Here is a 20,324-nt window from a genome sequence, read left to right on the forward strand (position 1 = left end):
CTGTAAATTGTATAAGATGCGTTAATAAAAAATATATAATCAAAACTCATACTGGAAGTCTGCGCTTATTGATAAAACTTGTTGGTTATGAGATGAAGAATATATGAAATGCACAGAAATTATTGGTTGAATAAAGTTATAATAGTCTTGTTGTATATGCATGTATTGGGTATAACAACAAAGCAAATAATAGACTTAATGCGCAATTGTGTAGTTTGTCTGCTATTTGGATTGAGCTGGTTGAAAGAAATTTCAAGGACGTTTGTAGCTTTTGTACTTAGTCATTCACTGTTCGAGCGAGTGATTGTTAGAATTCTTTGTTCCACCAATTTCATCGGGTTTTCCTTTCATTAAATTTTCAAATCTTTACATTAAGCTTTTAGTTGGAGCCACAACATTAAAATCAGCTACTCGCTGGGGTATTTTTAGAAACAGAGAATAGTAAGCGTCTTATAAAAAGTAAGAAAAATATGTGAAAAATGAGTACGTTTGTTTTTAAATTTTTATTCGCATAAATGTTGTTAGTTACTTGGTATAAAAACCATCCAAAGTCATGTCTCTAACCTGTCTGAAAGCTTTACTTTTTTTATACCCACGCGCACTCGTGCACAAGAGTATTATAATTTAGTTCATATGCATGTAGAAGCACAAAGGAAGTGAGAAAGACTTAATACGTGCCACAATGCTCAGATTAGTATGCCCGTGTGTCCCTCCGTGTGAATAATAACTCAAGCAAAATTAATAAATTTCAATAAAACTTAGTACAACTACTACTCTTTTTCCACCGTAGGTTGCATTAAAAATTGGTGGGAACGGTAATTTTTAAACGAGGTGTTTCGTGAAACGATGCAATAAGTACATTCTAGAACTAACTTTGCCAACGTAATCTTAGGCTTATGTAGCTGAATATCAAGAATTCTAAAAGCAACTTGTGAAACCAAAAACGTTACTAATAACAGACTTTGTAACAACGAAAGAGCCATCAGAAGCCATTAATAACGATTGAAATTTCCTTTATTTATTTATTTAAATATGTTCAACCGACTAGAAGTAAAATAATGTGAGAACTAGGCAGACTTAAACACATTACTACTACCAAATATATAGACATTTTTTATTTTAGTGTAAGACTTTTATTCATTCAACAATCTACTAATTGCCCCTTTTGGGGCGTAATTAATTTTGTAAAATTCTAATAAAAAAAAATCATTGCGACGTGAACATTTCAAGGAGGGGTGAATAATTGTTCCACTTAAGAAATCATGGATAAACATCAACCCGGATATAATTCGATATCATTCATCTACCAGCAATACCATGCAGATCAACAAGTTTGAAATGGCAAATATTTATATACGATGGAACTGGCAAGCCAAATTTCATTCGTTACATAGCGAATTTCATAAATCTCTTTTGAACATTTTTGAAACACTTATTCTTCTAGAATAAGTATCATTCTGGATACGGATTCCGGATTATAGAGGTATATTACAATTTGGACCTAACAAAATTACTTATACTTTAGAAGCTTTTTTCATTTGAATCAAACCCGGCAGACGGGTTGTACATATCTGGTATACCTACTCATGATTGCATCCAGCACGCAAAAAAAATATGCTGAATTTTATCATCTACAGTCAGTATAATAGAAGCGTGACCGCCGTAACTGTGAAACTATCTGACTAATTCGATACAACAATGCACATTTTTATTATTATATGCAAAATATTCAATAAAGTGTAAACCCACCATTAGCTATAGTGGCATCCCATCTTCGAGCCTTTGTGTCTGAGTACTTTATGTTAATTTCTGCACAAGTTGTGTAGGTAATCGGTTCTAAATCAGTCGAATTTGCTTTGATAACTGTTTGAGTTTTTACTAAACAATGCCTAAACATTTTCAATAGGGTTGGCATCAAGTGAATGTGAAGGCCCGAAAAATAAACTTAAACTGGATGCTGAACAGTTCGTTCAGGCTGTCGCATTTTGCCGGTCACGCTTGTATTAGGTCGACTGTATGTAGTAGCGATGAATTTATGAAACTAATTTTTACCCCTAATTTCAATTTAAACTTTTATATGTTGTATGCATTTGACGATTGAATTTTAACTTTACACAAATTTAAATTGTTTTCTAATAAAAGTTAATTGTTTGTGCTTAATAAATATGGATGGTTATTATGTGGTTATTACTTTTTTAATGGAATTTTGGGAAAATATTTGAAGTTATATCATTTATTCTGATTTCTTCATCTGTAATGGTTTGGTATAATATATATCGCATGAAGTGGTGCATAATCATTTGAATTTTAATGCTGAGAAAATTTATGAAATGTAGATGGTGCACACTGCTAAACTTGACTGTAATCCCTTGAACTTTTCTATTTGGGGTTATAGGCTAAGCAGACGCTCAAAGATTACAAATTAGGTTTGAGAAAAGGCTTAAGCGAATTGTGATAAACAAAAGTTAAACAATAAAATAACTGGCTTTTAAACCAAATCCTTACACTTCAAATTAGAATGTAGACCCGTTTCAACTTTTTCAAACTTTTTCACATACAGCTTTGATTAATGAGCACTATTTTATTTAACTGGGGATATATTGGTCACCTGGTAAATATCTTTTCCATTTTACTCTGCACATTTTCACGTTTCTTTCCGTTGTGATATCATGAGTTGTGTATAACTAAATAATCAATTTTATGAACTCTAAAAAAAATAATAACTTAAATTCATAACAAATATATTTTTTAAAACTAAATTTTGCAAATTTTAATGCATAAATTCTGCACTTCCGATTTTTTTCAATCGAGGAACATGAATTAATATGCGGGAAAAATCAATTAGATTATTTCATATTTTAAAGGGGGATTTGAAGAATTTATTGGGTTGGCAACTATAGATTTCACTCATAGATGGCTTCAGTTGAATTTTTAGGATTGCAGACGTAGTACAAATGTAAAACACATTTTATTATTTGATAGGTAGCAATGCAGCTGTCAATTAGTAAAAAAAGTGTTTTGATCGGTTGTGCAGTTCTCGTTTGGCATTTCTTAAAAAATGGAAAATCAAAATGCACATTTTCGTCATATTTTGCTTTTTTATTTCCGCGAAGGGAAAACCGCATCGCAAGGTCATAAAAAGTTATTTGCTGTTTATGATGACGAAGTCTTAAAAGAACGACAGTGTTAAAATTGGTTTGCCAAATTTCGTTCTGGTGATTTTCCACTCAAACATGAAAAACGTTCTGGTCGTCCAGTTGAAGATGATGACGCCCTTATCCAAGCAAAAATCGATTCAGATCGTCACAGTACAACACGTCAGATTGCAGAGAAGCTTCATGTATCACATACATGCATTGAAAATCATCTAAAACGACTTGGCTATGTTCAAAAACTCAATGCATGGGTTCCTCGCGAACTGAAAGAAACGCAATTAACGCAACGCATTAACAGCTGAGATTTGCGAAAGAAGAAAGAAAAGAAAAGAAAATTATCCATTTTTAAAACGACTGATAACTGGCGATGAAAAATGGTCGTGGAGCAGGCCAGGTGAACCAACTCAAACAACATCAAAAGCTGATATTCATCAAAAGAAGGTTTTGTTATCAGTTTCGTGGGATTACAAAGGAATTGTCTACTTTGAACTCTTACCACCCAACCGAACGATCAATTCTCATATCTACATTGAACAACTAACGGAATTAAACAATGCAGTTGAAGAAAAGCGGCCCGAATTGACAAATCGAAAAAGTATTGTATTCCATGATGACAATGCAAGACCACACCCATCTTTGGCCACTCGGCAAAAGCTATTGTAGCTTGGTTGGAATGGTTTGCCACATCCACCATATAGTCCTGACCTTGCACCATCTGATTACTCTCTGTTTCTTTACAAACTCCTTGAATGATAAAAATTTCAATAATGATGATGATGTCAAATCGTACCTGATTCAGTGTGCTGCTAATAAAAACCAGAAGTTTTATGAACGTGGGATTATGATCCTGCCTGAAAGATGGCAAAAGGTCATTGATCAAAATGGGCAATACATTATAGAATAAAGTTTTTTATGTAGTTTCATGAAGAAATTGTCTTTGATTTTCTAAAAAATATCCGCAATTACTTAGCTGCCAACCCAATATATATTTGATATATATTGAAATAGATATAGATATTATACATATTTAAATTTGCTATCAACAGGTAACATTAATTCGTGATTTCGGAATGCGATTTGTTACGTTTAAAATCTCCCGCAGTTACCCAAAGCCTATTACTAAAAGTTATAGCAGTGTAAATATACTTTTCAAGGTTCGGAGAGGTCAAACATCTTTATCTGTACTTTCCAACCAACGAAAATTTAAAAATTCAATTTTTAATTTTATATATTTTTGGTGTGGGAGAATGACCACATCCTTAACCACAGTTGAATTTTATTTGGCCTAGTTATTTTAGCTTCTTATGAAATATTTATAAATGCGTACTGCACTAAAGGAGAACCTTTGTTCTTTCTAAATTGAACCTATCTTCGTCGAGCTTCTGGCTGCACCACTGTGGAGTAGTACAAAGAAAATTTACAGCAGTTTAAACATAATACAAGTCTCTTTGGGTTGTTTTCATATCTAAAGTAGCTTCTTTTCAGAGCTCCCCACATTCTGCGCAACGGATTAGCAATTTCAGTGTTGAAGGGTGTCTAATTCGTCCGCAGTGTTTAATTTAAATGTACAAGTATTTTTCGCTACTTTAATACGAAGTAGCGTAGCGAGTGAGAGTGGGTTGTAAACCACGACCGAGTAACGCGTGTTCGTATGTTTCATGAGCTCATACAATATTTATTTTTCCTAACAAATTGCAAGTCATGTGACAAGCTGCTGATGCAGCTCCCGCTGTTGTTGAAATGTTGACTTGCTTTTTCTTCAAAGCATTTGCAGTTTGACACACATAGCTATTTAAAATATGTATCCATGTATGTATATTGTAAGCACATATGTATGTATATGTCCGTATACATAAAACTATATGTGTACTTATGAATTTATAAAAACAAATTGTATAGTATATGTTTCAATTTTTAGAATGCTCGCGTGGTTACACACATTTCTGCACCTATAATATAATATTTGTATGTACAACATGTAAGAGTGCATGTATGTATTCTCAAATGAAACCAAATTAATGAGATGGCATATTTTATTGCAAATTTTCTAATATTTTGAATTCTAATGCTATTTAATTAGAAATCGCCTTTTCACTTTAGAGTAAATTACAAAGACTATAAGTTTTACATTTAAATTTAAGTAGAAGATACCAGTTACACACATTGGTAAAAAGTTAAATTGATGTTCGAGAGTAATTAAATATGCTCATATGTATGTATTTAAAAGTCTCGATTCTCCACTATCTGCCAATCGATTTGTTTCGTTAACAATGTGACCTCTGGCAAAAAACTCGCTTGACTCTGATCGATTGTAAAAATTAAAATAATTGACACTAAAATGACATAAAATATTCAAATACTAATGAAAATCAGAAAAAAATAAAAAAAATTAGTTATTTACTATCATTTTTATGTATGCATGAGAATTAAGGTGGTCCAGTGACAAGACGAGAAAAGCTTATCGCGCACAGCAATTCCAACACAAAGAAGTCAAGACAACAAAACTGTAAAAAGAAATAATCGTTAAATTATAAATTAAAGTGTTGTCACGATAATTAATCATATTTCATGAAATACTTGTACCACGATTCACATAAGAAGAAGCCGAGATGCGGATGGGTGTGAATGAAAATAATAATGGAAGGTTGTCGTTTATTACAATAAAGGCACGGAAGTTGTCTTGTTACCGGTAGTTGTTAGCCGGTGGTCGGTGTCAAATCTGGATGATCAGTTGCTGATGTCCGTATCGGTTCTAAGCTATTTACATGCTTTCGTTGTCGGCTGAATTGAAACCACACTCTCTAGCAACTGGCGAGTCAATTGATCGCATTCGGATTAAAAAGATAAACGAAATTAAGCCGCACCGGTCTAATAAGCTAGCTATATGGCCTGAACAACAGCGCAACGATACCACTAAAATAAAAAAGAAAAAAAAAATCAATATGAGCAAAGTGACAACGAAACCGGTGTACTGCACTTTTGTGCCTTTCCTTACTTCACCAACATTCTTTGCCAGTAGTGAATTTCGAAAGCGTCAAGTCATAATTGTGCGATCAATCATGAATAAATTGCGGAGGAAAAAACATACTGACAACAACAACACACAACGGTTGATCGTTGAAGACGACCAAGTTTCAAACCTGGAAAATTGTTAAAGAGAAGCCGAAAATTGCCCATATCAGCGGCTTTATTGTTTTCAGCTCTCCCGAAGACTTTGCCACACGCTATTGTAATTGGTTTTTGATGTTTTGCTTACAATACTCTGTTTAATAACCAATATTAATTCTACTTACACCCGTGGTCAACTAATTAGAAACGCTGTATTGAAACAGTAAATTTTGACTGTCTTTCATTTGTTTTGCTTTTTATTTTTCATAATTTTCTTATTAAAATATAGTTATTTCTATAACAAATATCTTATAAATCTAAGATTCAAACTATTTGATCAGAATTAAAAAAAAAATTGGAATCAGTTTAATATAATAAAGTGCAAATTTGAAGTGGCTCAAAAACCACCATTTAGGAATTTGACAATCTTTTTTACTGGCTATCACGCATTCTAAATATAAAATGCACAAAGAGGGAACGCGCTTATTAGTTTTAAGGGGTTACGTGGGTTTCGTCGGGTAAAAAAAGGCCTACTTGCAATTTTTTTTTTGTATGTAAAATATTATTTATTTCATTCAAACTTTTTTCTGTCTTATAGATACATATTTAAAGAATAATTTCTGAAATTTTCAACAAAAAAAAACAATTATAACTCCTCCATTGTGACGTCATTTCCGGTGACCCCTCGAAAAAAAGGTGCGTCCGCGTTGTCAGCATAACTCCTGACAGGATCATCGAAAATGAAAAAACAAAAATAAGTGCTTTAGTTAAGACCATAAACTCGTGCGTGAATGAAGGAAAGAAAAAAAAAAGTAAAAATTGGAGTTTTGGCAGACATTTTTCCAAAAAAATGAAAATTTCGGTCAAATTTGCTTGACATTTTGTTTTTTTTTTTTAAATATATTAGTTGTAATTAAAAAAGAAAAAAATCCTTCGTTCAAACACGAGTAAATTGTATTTCGAACACTTGTGTAAAATTTCATCACGATTGGTTGAGTAGTTTCCGAGAAAATTTGACAACCGACTTTGAAAACACGGTTCCGAAGAAAACGCGTTTAAAGTTTTGAGTAACAATAAAAATGGCTTGGAGCGCACACATTCCGAAGGCTGTATTTCCGAAACTATTATTCGGATCGACTTGAAAATTTAGGATAATATTCTTGAGATGTTGTAAAAATTAATAAGCCAAAAAAAAAATCGATTTTTCGAAGCAACGAAACCTATTCAGTTAAATTTTTTGAGAACTTCTAAAGTATTGGCAATATATAAGTTAAAACGTAACCGTCATAGTCGAATGCGTTTGTGCGTGACTGCCATTCGGTTGGCTATGCTTCGAGGCCTACATTACACATGAGGCATTAAATCATGAAAAAAGTATTCCCAAATGCAGCAGGCAAAGATAAACCTCGCAACCAGCCTAGAAAAACATCTGCATTCGGAGGCGGCATGAAACTAGTAGAACAACATCAAGACTTATAACGTAAATCACTGGAAGAAATTCAGATACTTAAAATTGCTTCATTGTTTTCCACAATATTCTCCTTCGAAGTCACACTTCTAAATTTGAAACTATTTTCAAAGAACTTTTGCAACTCAACAACTTCTTCGTAATAAATTATCCCACGAAAATTTTCATTATTTAATTCCATCTTTTGGACGAGATGAAATTTTGAACTCACTGAAAAAAAGAAGTAAAGCTCGTGAGTTAAAATTTTAAGTGAAAGTACCCGCTGAAAAATAGCAAACTTGTCGATAAAAATATAGAAAAGCAGATCATCACACGTAGTGTTGCAAAGGCACAAATATAAAAGCAAACCCTGTATGTCTAATGAATAATTTTAGATTTCGCCTTCCTTTACTACGTGCCAAATAATAAAAATCTTGATTCTGAAAAAAGGAATCTATCTGGGTGAATATTTACAAAAGGTTTCCACTAATTAGGATGTCAGGCCAAGACACCTTCTCGTTTTTGTCTATTAATTTATACTATAATTGCATAGATATATTTCTCTTCAGTAAACAAATTAAAAATGATTTAGTTGTTGTTTGCCGACAATAACAATGAAAAAATTCGTTTTTGTTTTAAAAAAGTTATAATACAAAAACTTTTTTCTTAATTTATTTGGCTCTATTTCCAAAAACAAACAAAAAATGTATATGTATTTCCTATAATCAATCGTTTTCATTTTTCCAGCGAAGACTTTTGTTCCTTACATACATTTGTATGCCTATATTAATATGCTCAAAAATTAAATGAAAGAAGAGAAAGAAAAATTAAATGAAACGCTCAGAAATGAAATGCTTTTCTTGTCTTTTTTCTCTTTCATTGAAATGTGCCACATCAATGATATGGCACTTTAATAAATTGGCCACTCTTTGTTACCACATTAAGCACAGCAATCGACACTTTGGGACTGTTAAAAAACCGAGACAATGACAACGCAATTTGCGGAAAGGAATAAGGTACATAGGCCTACATCAGATTGCCATCCGTCTCTTAATTGGAATTTTTAGATTGCGAAATTTGTATGAAGTGTATGTACTTCAGTTTTAAAGCTGCAGACTTAGAAATTTTACTCGCACTATACCATAAAATTCCGTTCTAATCGATATTTTCTAGTGCTAGAATCGATTACATTTAATAGTTTCAAATACAGTGCACTCGCGGTAACTCGAATAGCCGCTAAGTCGAACGACGTGCTAACTCGAACACATTTTTTTCCCTATTCACTACTTTGTAACTCGAACAAAAAAACAAATTTATTTGTACACACATTCTTTTCAAACATGTAATATACATTTTGTACATATGAATATTTCGGCGTTAATATCCCGTTAGTTTTCTGGGAACAACATCTTGCATTGACCAAATTGCTTTAAATTTGTCATTTGTAATGTATCAGTGCACGTGAGTAACGGATCGTAAAAGGTTGAAGTGTTTAACATTAAAAGAGAGGGCTGAAGTCCTTAACAAAATTAAACGTGGACGTAGTGTTACTTCTCTAGCGAAGGAATATGGGGAAGCCAAGTCCACCATAAGTCTTATAAAAAAGAAAGATAAGGCAATTTTAAAAGCAGTAAATAACACGTTTTTGGGTCCTGGGAAGAGGAGAACTTTAAAAGCTTCTGAGTTTCCTAAAATGGAAGCCGCCTTATACAAATGGTTTCTGTCCCAAAGAAAAAAGAATTACCCAATAAGTGGACTCATCTTGAAAGAAAAAGCGAAAGCTTTTCATACCCAGTTGTGTGGGGAAAATTCTACATTTTTTGCCAGTGGCAGGTGGCTTCAAAACTTTAAGAAACGTTATGGAGTACGTTTGTTAAAAATTTCTGGAGAAAAACTGTCATCACAGCCAGAGCTGGTAGACCCTTTCAAAATGGCTTTACAAGAAAAAATAAAGGAAATGGAGATATGTGCCGACCAAATATATAACGCCGACAAGTCCGGATTGAACTGGAAACTTCTTCCTGAGAAAACTTATGTTTCGTTGTCGGAAAAACAAGCACCGGGAAGAAAGTCTGAAAAGCAGCGTTTTACATTTATGGCATGCACTAACGCTACCAGCAACCATAAGCTTAAACTTCTCGTTATTGGCAAAGCAAGAAATCCTCGTGTTTTCAAAAATTTTAACTGTCCGGTGGAGTACAAAAATTCCAAATCAGCCTGGATGACTTCGGCGATTTTCAAAGACTGGTTTCATAATTCGTTCGTGCCGCAGGTAAAATCCAGATTCATTAAAACAATTTTTTTAACCAAGTTAAATGACTTTAATATTTAGGTAAGAAAATATTTGAAAGATGGGGGATTACCTGAGAAGGCTCTTCTTCTAATTGATAATGCCCTATCACATCCCAACGAAATCGAATTAAAGTCCGAGGATGGTTTAATTTTAACTATGTTTATGCCGCCGAATGTGACACCATTGATCCAGCCAATGGACCAAAATGTAATTCGTATAACGAAACTATACTACAGAAATTTTCTACTGGCTTCCATTTTGAACAATAATTGCGATATAACCGAATCTATGAAAAAAATTAATTTAAGAGACTCAGTTACTTTCTTAGATGCAGCTTGGAGTCGGTTAGAAAAGGAAACTGTATCCAAATGTTGGAAAAACATTTTGAGTTTTGCCAACTTAGGCGACTCTGATGAAGATAATATTCCATTGAGCATTTTAAAAAAACAATTGTTGGAAGAAAACCTGATAGTAACAGACTCTCTTCCTAATAAGCTTAACAATTTAGCCCCACAGGTATTCTGACTGGAATATATGTTTTAAAACTTTGACTTCTTTATGAAAAACATTATTTACAGGTCGAATTTACGCTTCATGATGTTAACAAATGGAATGATGGTGCCGAATTTACCGACACAGAAGTAATAATTGAAACTAGTGATTCTGAGTCTGAGTTTAACAACACAACTGAGACATGTGAGCGGATATCATCTGAGGAGGCAGTTAGCTCTATCAATAAGGTAATTCAGTGGGCCACAACTGAACAAGTAAGCCCCGCAAAGGATAACACTCTTCAATTGCTGCGTGAAAAAGCCATATTCAACATTGCTGCAGGCGAGAAAAAACAAACACACATTACAACTTTCTTTTCGGCCTAACTTTTCTGTTAAAGCTGACTTTTTTGTGTAACTGGCACAAAGACTGCCAAATATTTGATGAAAAATATTGAAACGAATTAATTATTTTAAACATATTCATGTTCATATCCATATGTAAATAAATAAATAAATTTAATTGAAAAAAGTCGATATTGATGACTGTTTTTTTAACATAGCACACTCAATTGATAAGTCGAACAAATTCGATAAATCGAACAGCGCCTGTTTTAATTAGTTCGAGTTATCGCGAGTGCACTGTATATTATTCATATCGGCTGATATACATATATACTATACATACCATACATATAATTGAAAACAAACGCAACGATATAATATCTTTACTACTATAATGAAACGGTAGGATGGTCACACAGTGCATCGTCCGCATGTAAGTTGCGGCCAGATGTTGTCAATGTACTCCGACTTCTCTGAAAATTAGTAAACTCTATTCTTAGTAAATTCTCTAGTAAATACTATTCTTCTACTTAGGAATGAAGAAATATGTTTGAACTATGGTGAAAATTGGTTAACTGCCAAACCCATTCCTCTTGGGGCCGCTATTTTAATATGAGTATGTATTTTCAAATAAATAAAAAGTATCAAATTGTCGGATTAGTTGATGTTTTTGAAAATAGTTTAATTACTCTCATCCGAGTCATAGTACAGTCCATCATTTTCGTCGCTCTGATCTACCATAAAATTTGGCAATAAACATTGATCGAAGTTGTTTGACTTTGCTTATATTATTTGCCTTTCAGCAGATGCTGTCGATTCTGAAGATACAGTCACTCACACCTTATTTGATACAAATACGATTTTTTATAAAGTGTTCTATATTTTATAATATTTTGCGAAAATGGAAAAGCAGAGCATGCAGATATTTGATTAACTTTGCTTTATTTCATTTCTCAACGCAAAATACAAAAAACTGTCCTCTCACCTACGCAAGTTTCAACAAAACAAAATTGTATTTTTAGTGTGAGAAAGTTTGTAGAGTGCGTTTGACATAGAGCAATATTAAGTTTTATGTACGCTTGTGTTTTTAACCATGGACCGCATACTTCGATAGAAAAGCGTGAGTTAGTTTTGGAACATTGCAAAAAAGGGATGTCGTATCGTAAAGTAGCTGGAATTGTACATTTGCGTTCGTCAACGGATCAGCACATTATTGATCGTTTTATGCATGAGAGTTGTGTGGTAAATATGGGATGACTGGCTCCAACTAAAACTTTCACAGATGAAGAGTGTCAGTGGTTAGTGCGCCAAGTGAAGAAAAATCCGGCGAGAAGCGCTGCAAAGTTCACTGAAATGATACCCAAAAAGATAAGATAAGATAAGACTCCACCCAGAAACTGTTTGAAGAATACTAAAGGAAGCAAATTTAAATGGCAGAATAGCCCATAATGAACCTTTCGCAAGTGCAAGGAATAGAAGTAAGAGATTGCAGTTTGCACATACCCATCTAAATAAGACCCCAACATTTTTGAGGCCCGTACTATTGCAGACGAGGTAAAAATAAATTTATTTGGACCAGATGGCAGAACTGTCATACGACGCGAGGCCAATACGGCGCTCAAACCCCAAAATTTGCAAGCTACCATAAAACATGGCGGTGGCATTGTTAAGGTTTGGGCATGCATGTCATTAAATGGAGTGGAAATTTGACCTTTATCAAAGAAACAATGAGCGCATACCTTTATTTAAAACTTCTTCAAGAAAATTTGGTTCGAAGCGCTAGAAAATTACAAATTGAAGCTATTCGCTTTTCTCAAGATAAGGACCCTAGGCATAAGTCACAAATAATAAAACATGGTTAATATATAAATGTCCCCCCATTGTTGAAACTACTGCACTATCAACAGATTTGAACGCCATCGAAAATTTGTGGTCGGTTTTGAAGACAAATATAAAAAATATGATATCCACAACAAATCTGATCATAAAAAGGCGGAACCAAATTAGTCGAAAATACACAAAAAATTGGGTTGACTCCAAGTCACGTAGACTTCAAACTGTAATTGATAACAAAGGATTTTTTCTGTATCATTTATGCTGTTGCGTGAATTCTCTGTATGTCTTTGTTTGTTTCGCATTACAATGAAATGTAACACTTTTTTGTACTTCATGTTGAGAAATACATTCAAACAAAATAATTAAAATATCTGCATACTCTGTTTTTCCATCCTCGCAAAATATTTTGAAATATGGAACACTTTACAAAAAAAGCTTATCTGTATCAAATAGGGTGTGAGTGACTGTATAAGCATAGAGACCATTAAATCAAAATTTGAAATTTCACGTACAACTCGTTCTCCAATTTCAAGTTAAGCTTTCATTTAAAATGTTCTGCATTTAATGAGTACTCATATTAGTAATAATGTACTCCATTAAAGCACCTAACTTTTCGCTGCGACCTAAGCGTGCATGTTGAACCCATGTACATATGTATTAGAAAAATCACAATTGTTCACTATGGTTGTCACTGAAAATTTTGAATATTATTAAAAACCAGTTGATAATTCCTTTTATAGTAAATGAAACATACTTAACGCCAGAATATGCCAATAAAATAGAAAGGTATTTCCAGACATTTTTTTTTAAATCACTTCGAATATTTAATTCAATATTTTTTTCTTGTTTGAAATTTAAAACAGCAGCAAAACCAGATAACATAAATTCTATATTTTCTCACCTTAATTTTAACATAAGGTTAAACGCATTTTTCACCGAATATTTCGGATGATGAGGAAATATAACAGTATAATAGGTATATAATGAAATCATTTTAAACTGTTTCTGTCTGTTTTATTGGGGATTTTACTGATATATGTAGAGAACAGTTATATCCTGATCTTTGTTACCGTATATATTGAAATCTTTACCATAGTGAGCAAAAGCGTTTGAGATAAGTTATCGAAGATCATGCCAGAAGCGACCTATGTGTGTATATTTAACGTGGCTGCACTTGAAAGTAGACATACGGATACAAATGGAAAGCAACACTCAATACATACAAAAATTGGCAATCACTTATATGTAGTATAACAATAGCCTATGTGCTCATAGGCTATTATTTTTTTTATTGAATTTTTGGATTCTCCATCGCCGATTTTATATGTGGTCAAAATTTGATCAAATTCTAGTTCCACAAAGTGGGTCAAAACGTCAGTCAAAAAATAATAAATATTTATAGACATAACGAGATTTGAGTGAGAGTTACTTTCGACAAAAAGTTTGAAATTCATTTTCTCAAAACATCAAAAAATGTATAGGCTATTTTAATACTAAGGGGACGATTCTTTTCGAACATAACTTTTCTTTCAAGACAAACCCTTAATTTTTTGACGTGATAGCGTCTTATAATTCGATGTAGCCGGCTGCACGCACCAAAAAATGCGGCAGTTGCTTGAACTGCAAGCGAGAGCGCGGAACGAACGACAAAGACTCACAATCGGCCCCCGCGTTCGGCAACGTTCGATATCTGGCTCTCTGTTACTTGAGTGAGCATATATATGTATGTATGTATATGCGCATATGTATATAAATTCACATATTTGTATTTGCATATGCCTTTTTCCTGTGTGCATGGTAATGAACCATTTCTCTATGAGGATTATTAATCTGATTTGAAGAGTTTAAAATAAAACAAATTGTATCATATTCATCCGTACCGAATTTATAATTAGTGACGACTAGTTGTTTATAATACATACCTGTTGTTTTAATGTTTTTATTATTAATTTATTATTATAAAAAAAGTTTCAAAGGCCGGTGTTGATTTTGAATAAAATACAATTATTTTAGGAAATAATTGTTAATTCTCTTTATTATGATACTATTGGTATGATTCAATTACGTATGGAACAAAATATTGGCACACCTCCAAAGATCACCAAATGCAAATAGTTCCTTATCTAAAGGGTGGTTAAGTTTCAAGGGCCGGTGTTGATTTTGAATAAAATACCATTTGTTTAGGAGATTATTGTCATTTCTCTTTATTATGATAATATTGGTATGGCTCAATTACGTATAGAACAAAATATCGGCCAAATGGCGGCCGCGGCCTCGCCGGCATACCTCCATCCGATGGTCCAAATTTTCGATGACGCTGAGGCATAATTGAGGTTCTATGCCGTTAATGGCCGAATTATCTCATTCTTTAGCTCTTGAATTGTTGCTGGCTTATCGATGTACACCTTTTCTTTCAAATAACCCCAAAGAAAGAAGCTCAACGGTGTCGTTGACGTTTAGGTTTAGGTCACATTCAACATCGGCCCTTGAAATTTAACCCCCCCTTTATATGAAGGAAAAAATGTATGGTAATATTTACCACATACATGATAGGAAAAGTAGGAAATAAAAGGGAGTGTTTCGAGTGTAATGTGTCTTGAAAAAGTTAAATCGATGATGGTGCTTCTTAGTGTTGTCGACTTATTAACGTCTGATGCACATTCGAAATTGAAAATATCTTTCATGAATTTCATAAATGTTTCGTAATTCTTCACGTTTATGTAAATGTAACTTTATCAATTCCATTTACCTCCTTCTCTATATCCATACAAAATATCTATCAAACAAATAAAATTAAATTTTCTTTTGAAAAATGGAACCATTCCATCAGAATTTTCTTATGGCGTTGTCAAGTTAAACTATCGTCAGTAAACCGATTTTACAGACAACCTCTTTTTTAAGGCTTGATTTTGTCACATCGAAACGCTGAAGCGATGAAATGACCTTGCCAAATCTCCAGTCATGCTTTTAAATAATCCTAGCGCACTTGGACTTCAATCATTCAAAATTAGTATGAAAGCAGCGCACATTATTTCGATTATATGAAGTTAGGTGGCAAAAGTCAAAATCAATTGAAAATCATTTTGCTTTTCCCCTGATAACTAATACCCAATAATATTTAGTTAAGAAAAGGTTTCGAACCGTTCTGGTACATTAATATCTTTATTGGCTGTGGTTGGATGAAACTAATTATGATCTAAAATAATATTTTCTTCCTCCTTCGTTTTGGCAAAACTCCACAGATGTAATATACACTAATCTATATAATTCCTGGTAGTTTCTGGCACTTTAATCTATTTAAGACATTTTGCTATTTATCTCACACCAAAAATGCTACTAACTCAATACTCGTCACTCTTACATCTTATTCATACATTTATGGAGTAAAAGAAGGTTCAGCCAAATTATTTATCGAATTGTGAAACCAATGAATTACGATTCCATTTACAGTTTTCTTCGGTCCGCAAATTTCAAATCAACATGTACCTATCAAAAATGACTATTGTTTTAGAACAAATCATATTTCACTTTAAATTGATATATTTTTTATTCAGTGAAGCCCCATTTACCAGCATATGGTATCTTAATAATAAATATACTTATACAAGTAAATGTATACATTCAATATATATCTGGAGAAATTTATGTAGTATTGGCTAAGAAAATTCTTCTTCTTTTGTGTTAGGGCAGCAGGTGATACAAATGCATTAAAAATTTACTAAATTTTCTTGAGTCTTTAGGTGGAAAAAGGGTTGATTTTTCTCGTTTCTTCCGCCGCACTACACAGTGGCATGTAGTTGCCCTTGAGGAAAATTTTCTTTTAAGCTGTATACTTAGTTATCAGTTATTGTCCGCTTTTTCTTCGCGCCCTTCACATTTTTGATGTTGATTAATTGTACTGCTGCATAAAAACTCGCTTTGCACTGGCCGTTTGGCCTTTCCACGAGTGATGGCGACTGCGACAGAGGCATCAATTGCCACACCTTTCGCGTAAAAATGAACAACTGTGTCCGCTTACTGACAAAGTTAAATTAAAAATTTTCACCGTAGCCAAGAAGTCAGTACGCATTTTGTTAAATTTGATTGACTGCGAGAACATTTGGCACCGCCATCTACTTGTAAAGTAAGAATAGATAAGACAATGCGTATGGCTTAAGGGAGTTGCGCGGAGTTCATAGCATTCAGCTGTCGTATTAATTTGATGTCTTCAAACGCTAAAAGCGGTTATTTCTGTAAAACAAAATAATCTGGAAATTTAAACATTTGTTATTTACAGTCTAGATATTGCGGTCTAATATTAACAATAATTTAGCGAAACTCCAATTAATTATCGCTAAAACTTTTCTAATTTTTAAATTAAACTAACATCCATAACTCTTTAAAATTTAATTTTGATATTTTTAGCTAATGGTTCCTATCAGCCGGGCATGGAGCCGAAACGTCAGCGCACCGCCTACACTCGCCATCAGATACTCGAACTCGAAAAAGAATTCCACTATAATCGTTATCTCACTCGTCGTAGACGCATCGAAATCGCACATACGTTGGTGTTGTCGGAGCGGCAAATAAAAATATGGTTCCAGAATCGACGCATGAAGTGGAAAAAAGATAATAAATTGCCAAATACGAAGAATGTGAGGAAGAAGACGGTAGACGCAAACGGAAATCCAACACTGGTAGCGCCGAAGAAACCAAAGAGGGTTAGCGCAAAAAAACAGGCGCAGCAACAGCAGCGGCAACTACAACAAACAACTCAGCAACAGTCGCAGCAGCAACAACAACCGCCGGTAATAAATGAGGTAAGGTGAAACAATTTACTTAACTGTACTAGGGTTGTTCTCATTTTGAACTTCAAAGTGAAATAATAGGCTTCCAAACATGTTTCTCAATGTGAGTTTTGTAGAACCACGTTGGGCAGTTTTGCACTACCACTAAACTCTACAGTAGAATATATCATAAACAACTCAGATTATGATTTTATCATTATCAAAAACGGAATTGGATTTGAAGAATTCGGCAAACAAATTAGCAGCGTTATCCTTGCTTATCCTTATCGTAGACCGTAATGGTGAGCATGACTTTTTCGATTGTATGAAGGTCCAAAAATTCTAAAGATTTCGACTTAATATTAGTCTAGAAATTGAGATGTGGTATATTTCGCTTTAGGCAGGGTTTAGCGTATGAGGTTTGTTTTTGGTTTTCAATCCCATTTTCTGTTGATTTGAATTGTTTTATTTATTTGATTTTGGTATTGATATTGATGTATTACAATATACTTTGGGTAAAAATTTAGTATTTTAAAAATTTTATAATGATAAAATAATGTAAAAATAAGATTCTGGGTATTAAAATTTGGCGGCCGCCGTAGCCGAATGGGTTGGTACGTGAATACCATTCGGAATTCACAGATAGAACGTTGATTCGAATCTCAGTGAAACCAAAATTAATAAAAACATTTTTCTAATAGCGGTCGCCCCTCCGCAGGCAATGGCAAACCTCCGAGGATATTTCTGCCATGAAAAAGCTCCTCATAAAAATATCTGCCGTTCGGAGTCGGCTTGAAACTGTAGGTCTCTCCATTTGTGGAACAACATCAAGACGTATACCACAAATAGGATGAGGAGCTCGGCCAAACACCCAAAAAGGGTGTACGCGCCAATTATATATATATACAATATATGTATACTAGTATTTCGGATACAAATCTGCTTGGGCCGTAATGTAGTTTTTAGGTACTCTGAAGAAGAAAGTGTATATTGGGTTTTTACTTAAATGTTTTTCATTATTATAAACTCAAAAAGAAGTAAAATCCAATTGGCTATTCAACAATAACAATGAATAAACGCTATCCGCGATATAATTTTGGCTGGCTTTAGCGATTAGTAAGTAATAGAGGTGGAACCAACAAACAGTCTGCGCACTTGCATATCGGCACCCACGTCACTATTGGTAGTTATGATTTCTAGATTGTAAGAGACTTCGTTTATCTAGAAACCAGCAATAACACCGATAACAATGCCAGCTTTGAAATCCAACGAAGAATCTTTCTTGCCAACAAGTACTACTTTGGAGTAAGTAAGCAATTGAGTAGTAAAGTCCTCGCTCGATGAACGAAACTAACACTCTACAAGGTTCTCATCATGCCCGTCCTATCGTATGGCGCTGAAGCTTTTACGATGACAACATCCGATGAGGCGACCGTTGGAGTGTTCGACATAAAGGTTGTGCGGAAAATTTTTGGACCTTTGTACGATGCTGACGGCGAGTATCATAGGTGATGGAGTAATGATTCGTATGTGCTTTACGACGACATAGACATAGCGCAACGAATAAAGATCCAGCGGCTTCGTTGGATGGGTCATGTCGGCCGAATGGATACAAACACTCCGACTGTGAAAGGAGCAGGTGAGGGGGAAGACCTCCTCTGCGTTGGAAAGATCAGGTGCAAAAGAACTTGCCTTCACTTGGTGTTTTCGACTCGTGCGCTTTGTTATACTCGGCCAAAATCGCTAAGCGGTTATCGGGCCAAACAAGAAGAAGAAAAGTAATACAGGTACATTTTGCGACGACTTTTTCAGATTTACCAATTTTACCTTTTTTACGAGCTTTCCGGTAGAATTCTGTTGGACTGTTGTTAAGGAAAGAAGGCGTTGTACACGATAGAAAGCTTGAATTACAACTTAATTGTATAATTTTTGGAGGCTCAAATTCACCGATGAAATTAATAAATAAAGATTTTGCGTTTGGCTGAGATTTTCCAAGAGTCCATCTACAAAAGTACCGTTTAAGGTAGCTTATTGTTTTAGTTGATTATATGGATTATTGGGTGTGTATTGTTGCTTTACAAATACTTCCATCTTACCGAGAGAAGTGAGAAAATAATTCAAGATTTTCAAAGTACAAACACCATCAAAATTCGTTGAATTTTTGTTTTGAAGATTTTTTAGATATGTAAGGATTTAGTCAATTAAAATGACCTAAGCCCTCAAGGAACTTTCATGAGATTTTATTCACTCCTAGTGGTTTGTTTTGTATGAGGGTTGAGCACAAAATAACAAGTCATATAAATTTAGCGGCGATCCGAAATTGGACATGGTGGCATATAGACAGTCCGTCTTCATTTTTCTTAGAGATTGGGCAGAATACATTTAGCAGTCATTGGGCATTTACCTAATCTCGCCTAATAGCTTGCACATGCGCCCCCACGGACCCTTCACCGTTGGCTTTGAACAGCTCTGTCGGTATACCGTCGGCCCAAAAGCCTTTGTTAGAAACGTTAGAAAAACGTGAAAAAAAAAAAAAAAATTCGTTGGTGAACACTCAAATTTATTTTCGCTGGATTGCTTCCTGCATTCAGAATCAGATATAGTGCTTTTTGGATATTAAAACGCCAAAAAAAAACAAAAGTGATTTAGTGCCTAGTTCCCGTTTTAGTGTTTTTTGTTTCTCTGAAGTTAATTGCAATCAACGTGTATTTCTCATAGATATTTAAAAACCTGAAATAATTTGAAATATTTAATGCTTTGCCAGCACTGATTTTACAAAAATCTAAAAATGTAGGTGCACTAAAATGGGTTCAGGCTCAAGAAATCCTTTGAAAATGTGGCAATGACGCTCTCGTCTCTGCCATACATAAATGCAGAATTGAA

The 20,324-nt window shown here is 34.0% G+C and overlaps 1 protein-coding gene across 1 annotated transcript in view; it reads left to right on the forward strand.

Moving 5' to 3' along the window:
• The window catches only part of LOC128871935 (homeotic protein deformed), a 58,744-nt gene that overhangs the window by 34,292 nt on the left and 4,128 nt on the right, over positions 1–20,324 (forward strand). Inside the window, exon 4 of the mRNA XM_054114122.1 lies at positions 17,080–17,474. Coding sequence (XP_053970097.1) covers positions 17,080–17,474 — 395 coding nt within the window. The remainder of the gene's footprint in view (positions 1–17,079; positions 17,475–20,324) is intronic.

The sequence above is a fragment of the Anastrepha ludens genome, chromosome 2 (genome assembly GCF_028408465.1).
Source record: "Anastrepha ludens isolate Willacy chromosome 2, idAnaLude1.1, whole genome shotgun sequence".
In the NCBI taxonomy this organism is placed as follows: Eukaryota; Metazoa; Arthropoda; class Insecta; order Diptera; family Tephritidae; genus Anastrepha; species Anastrepha ludens.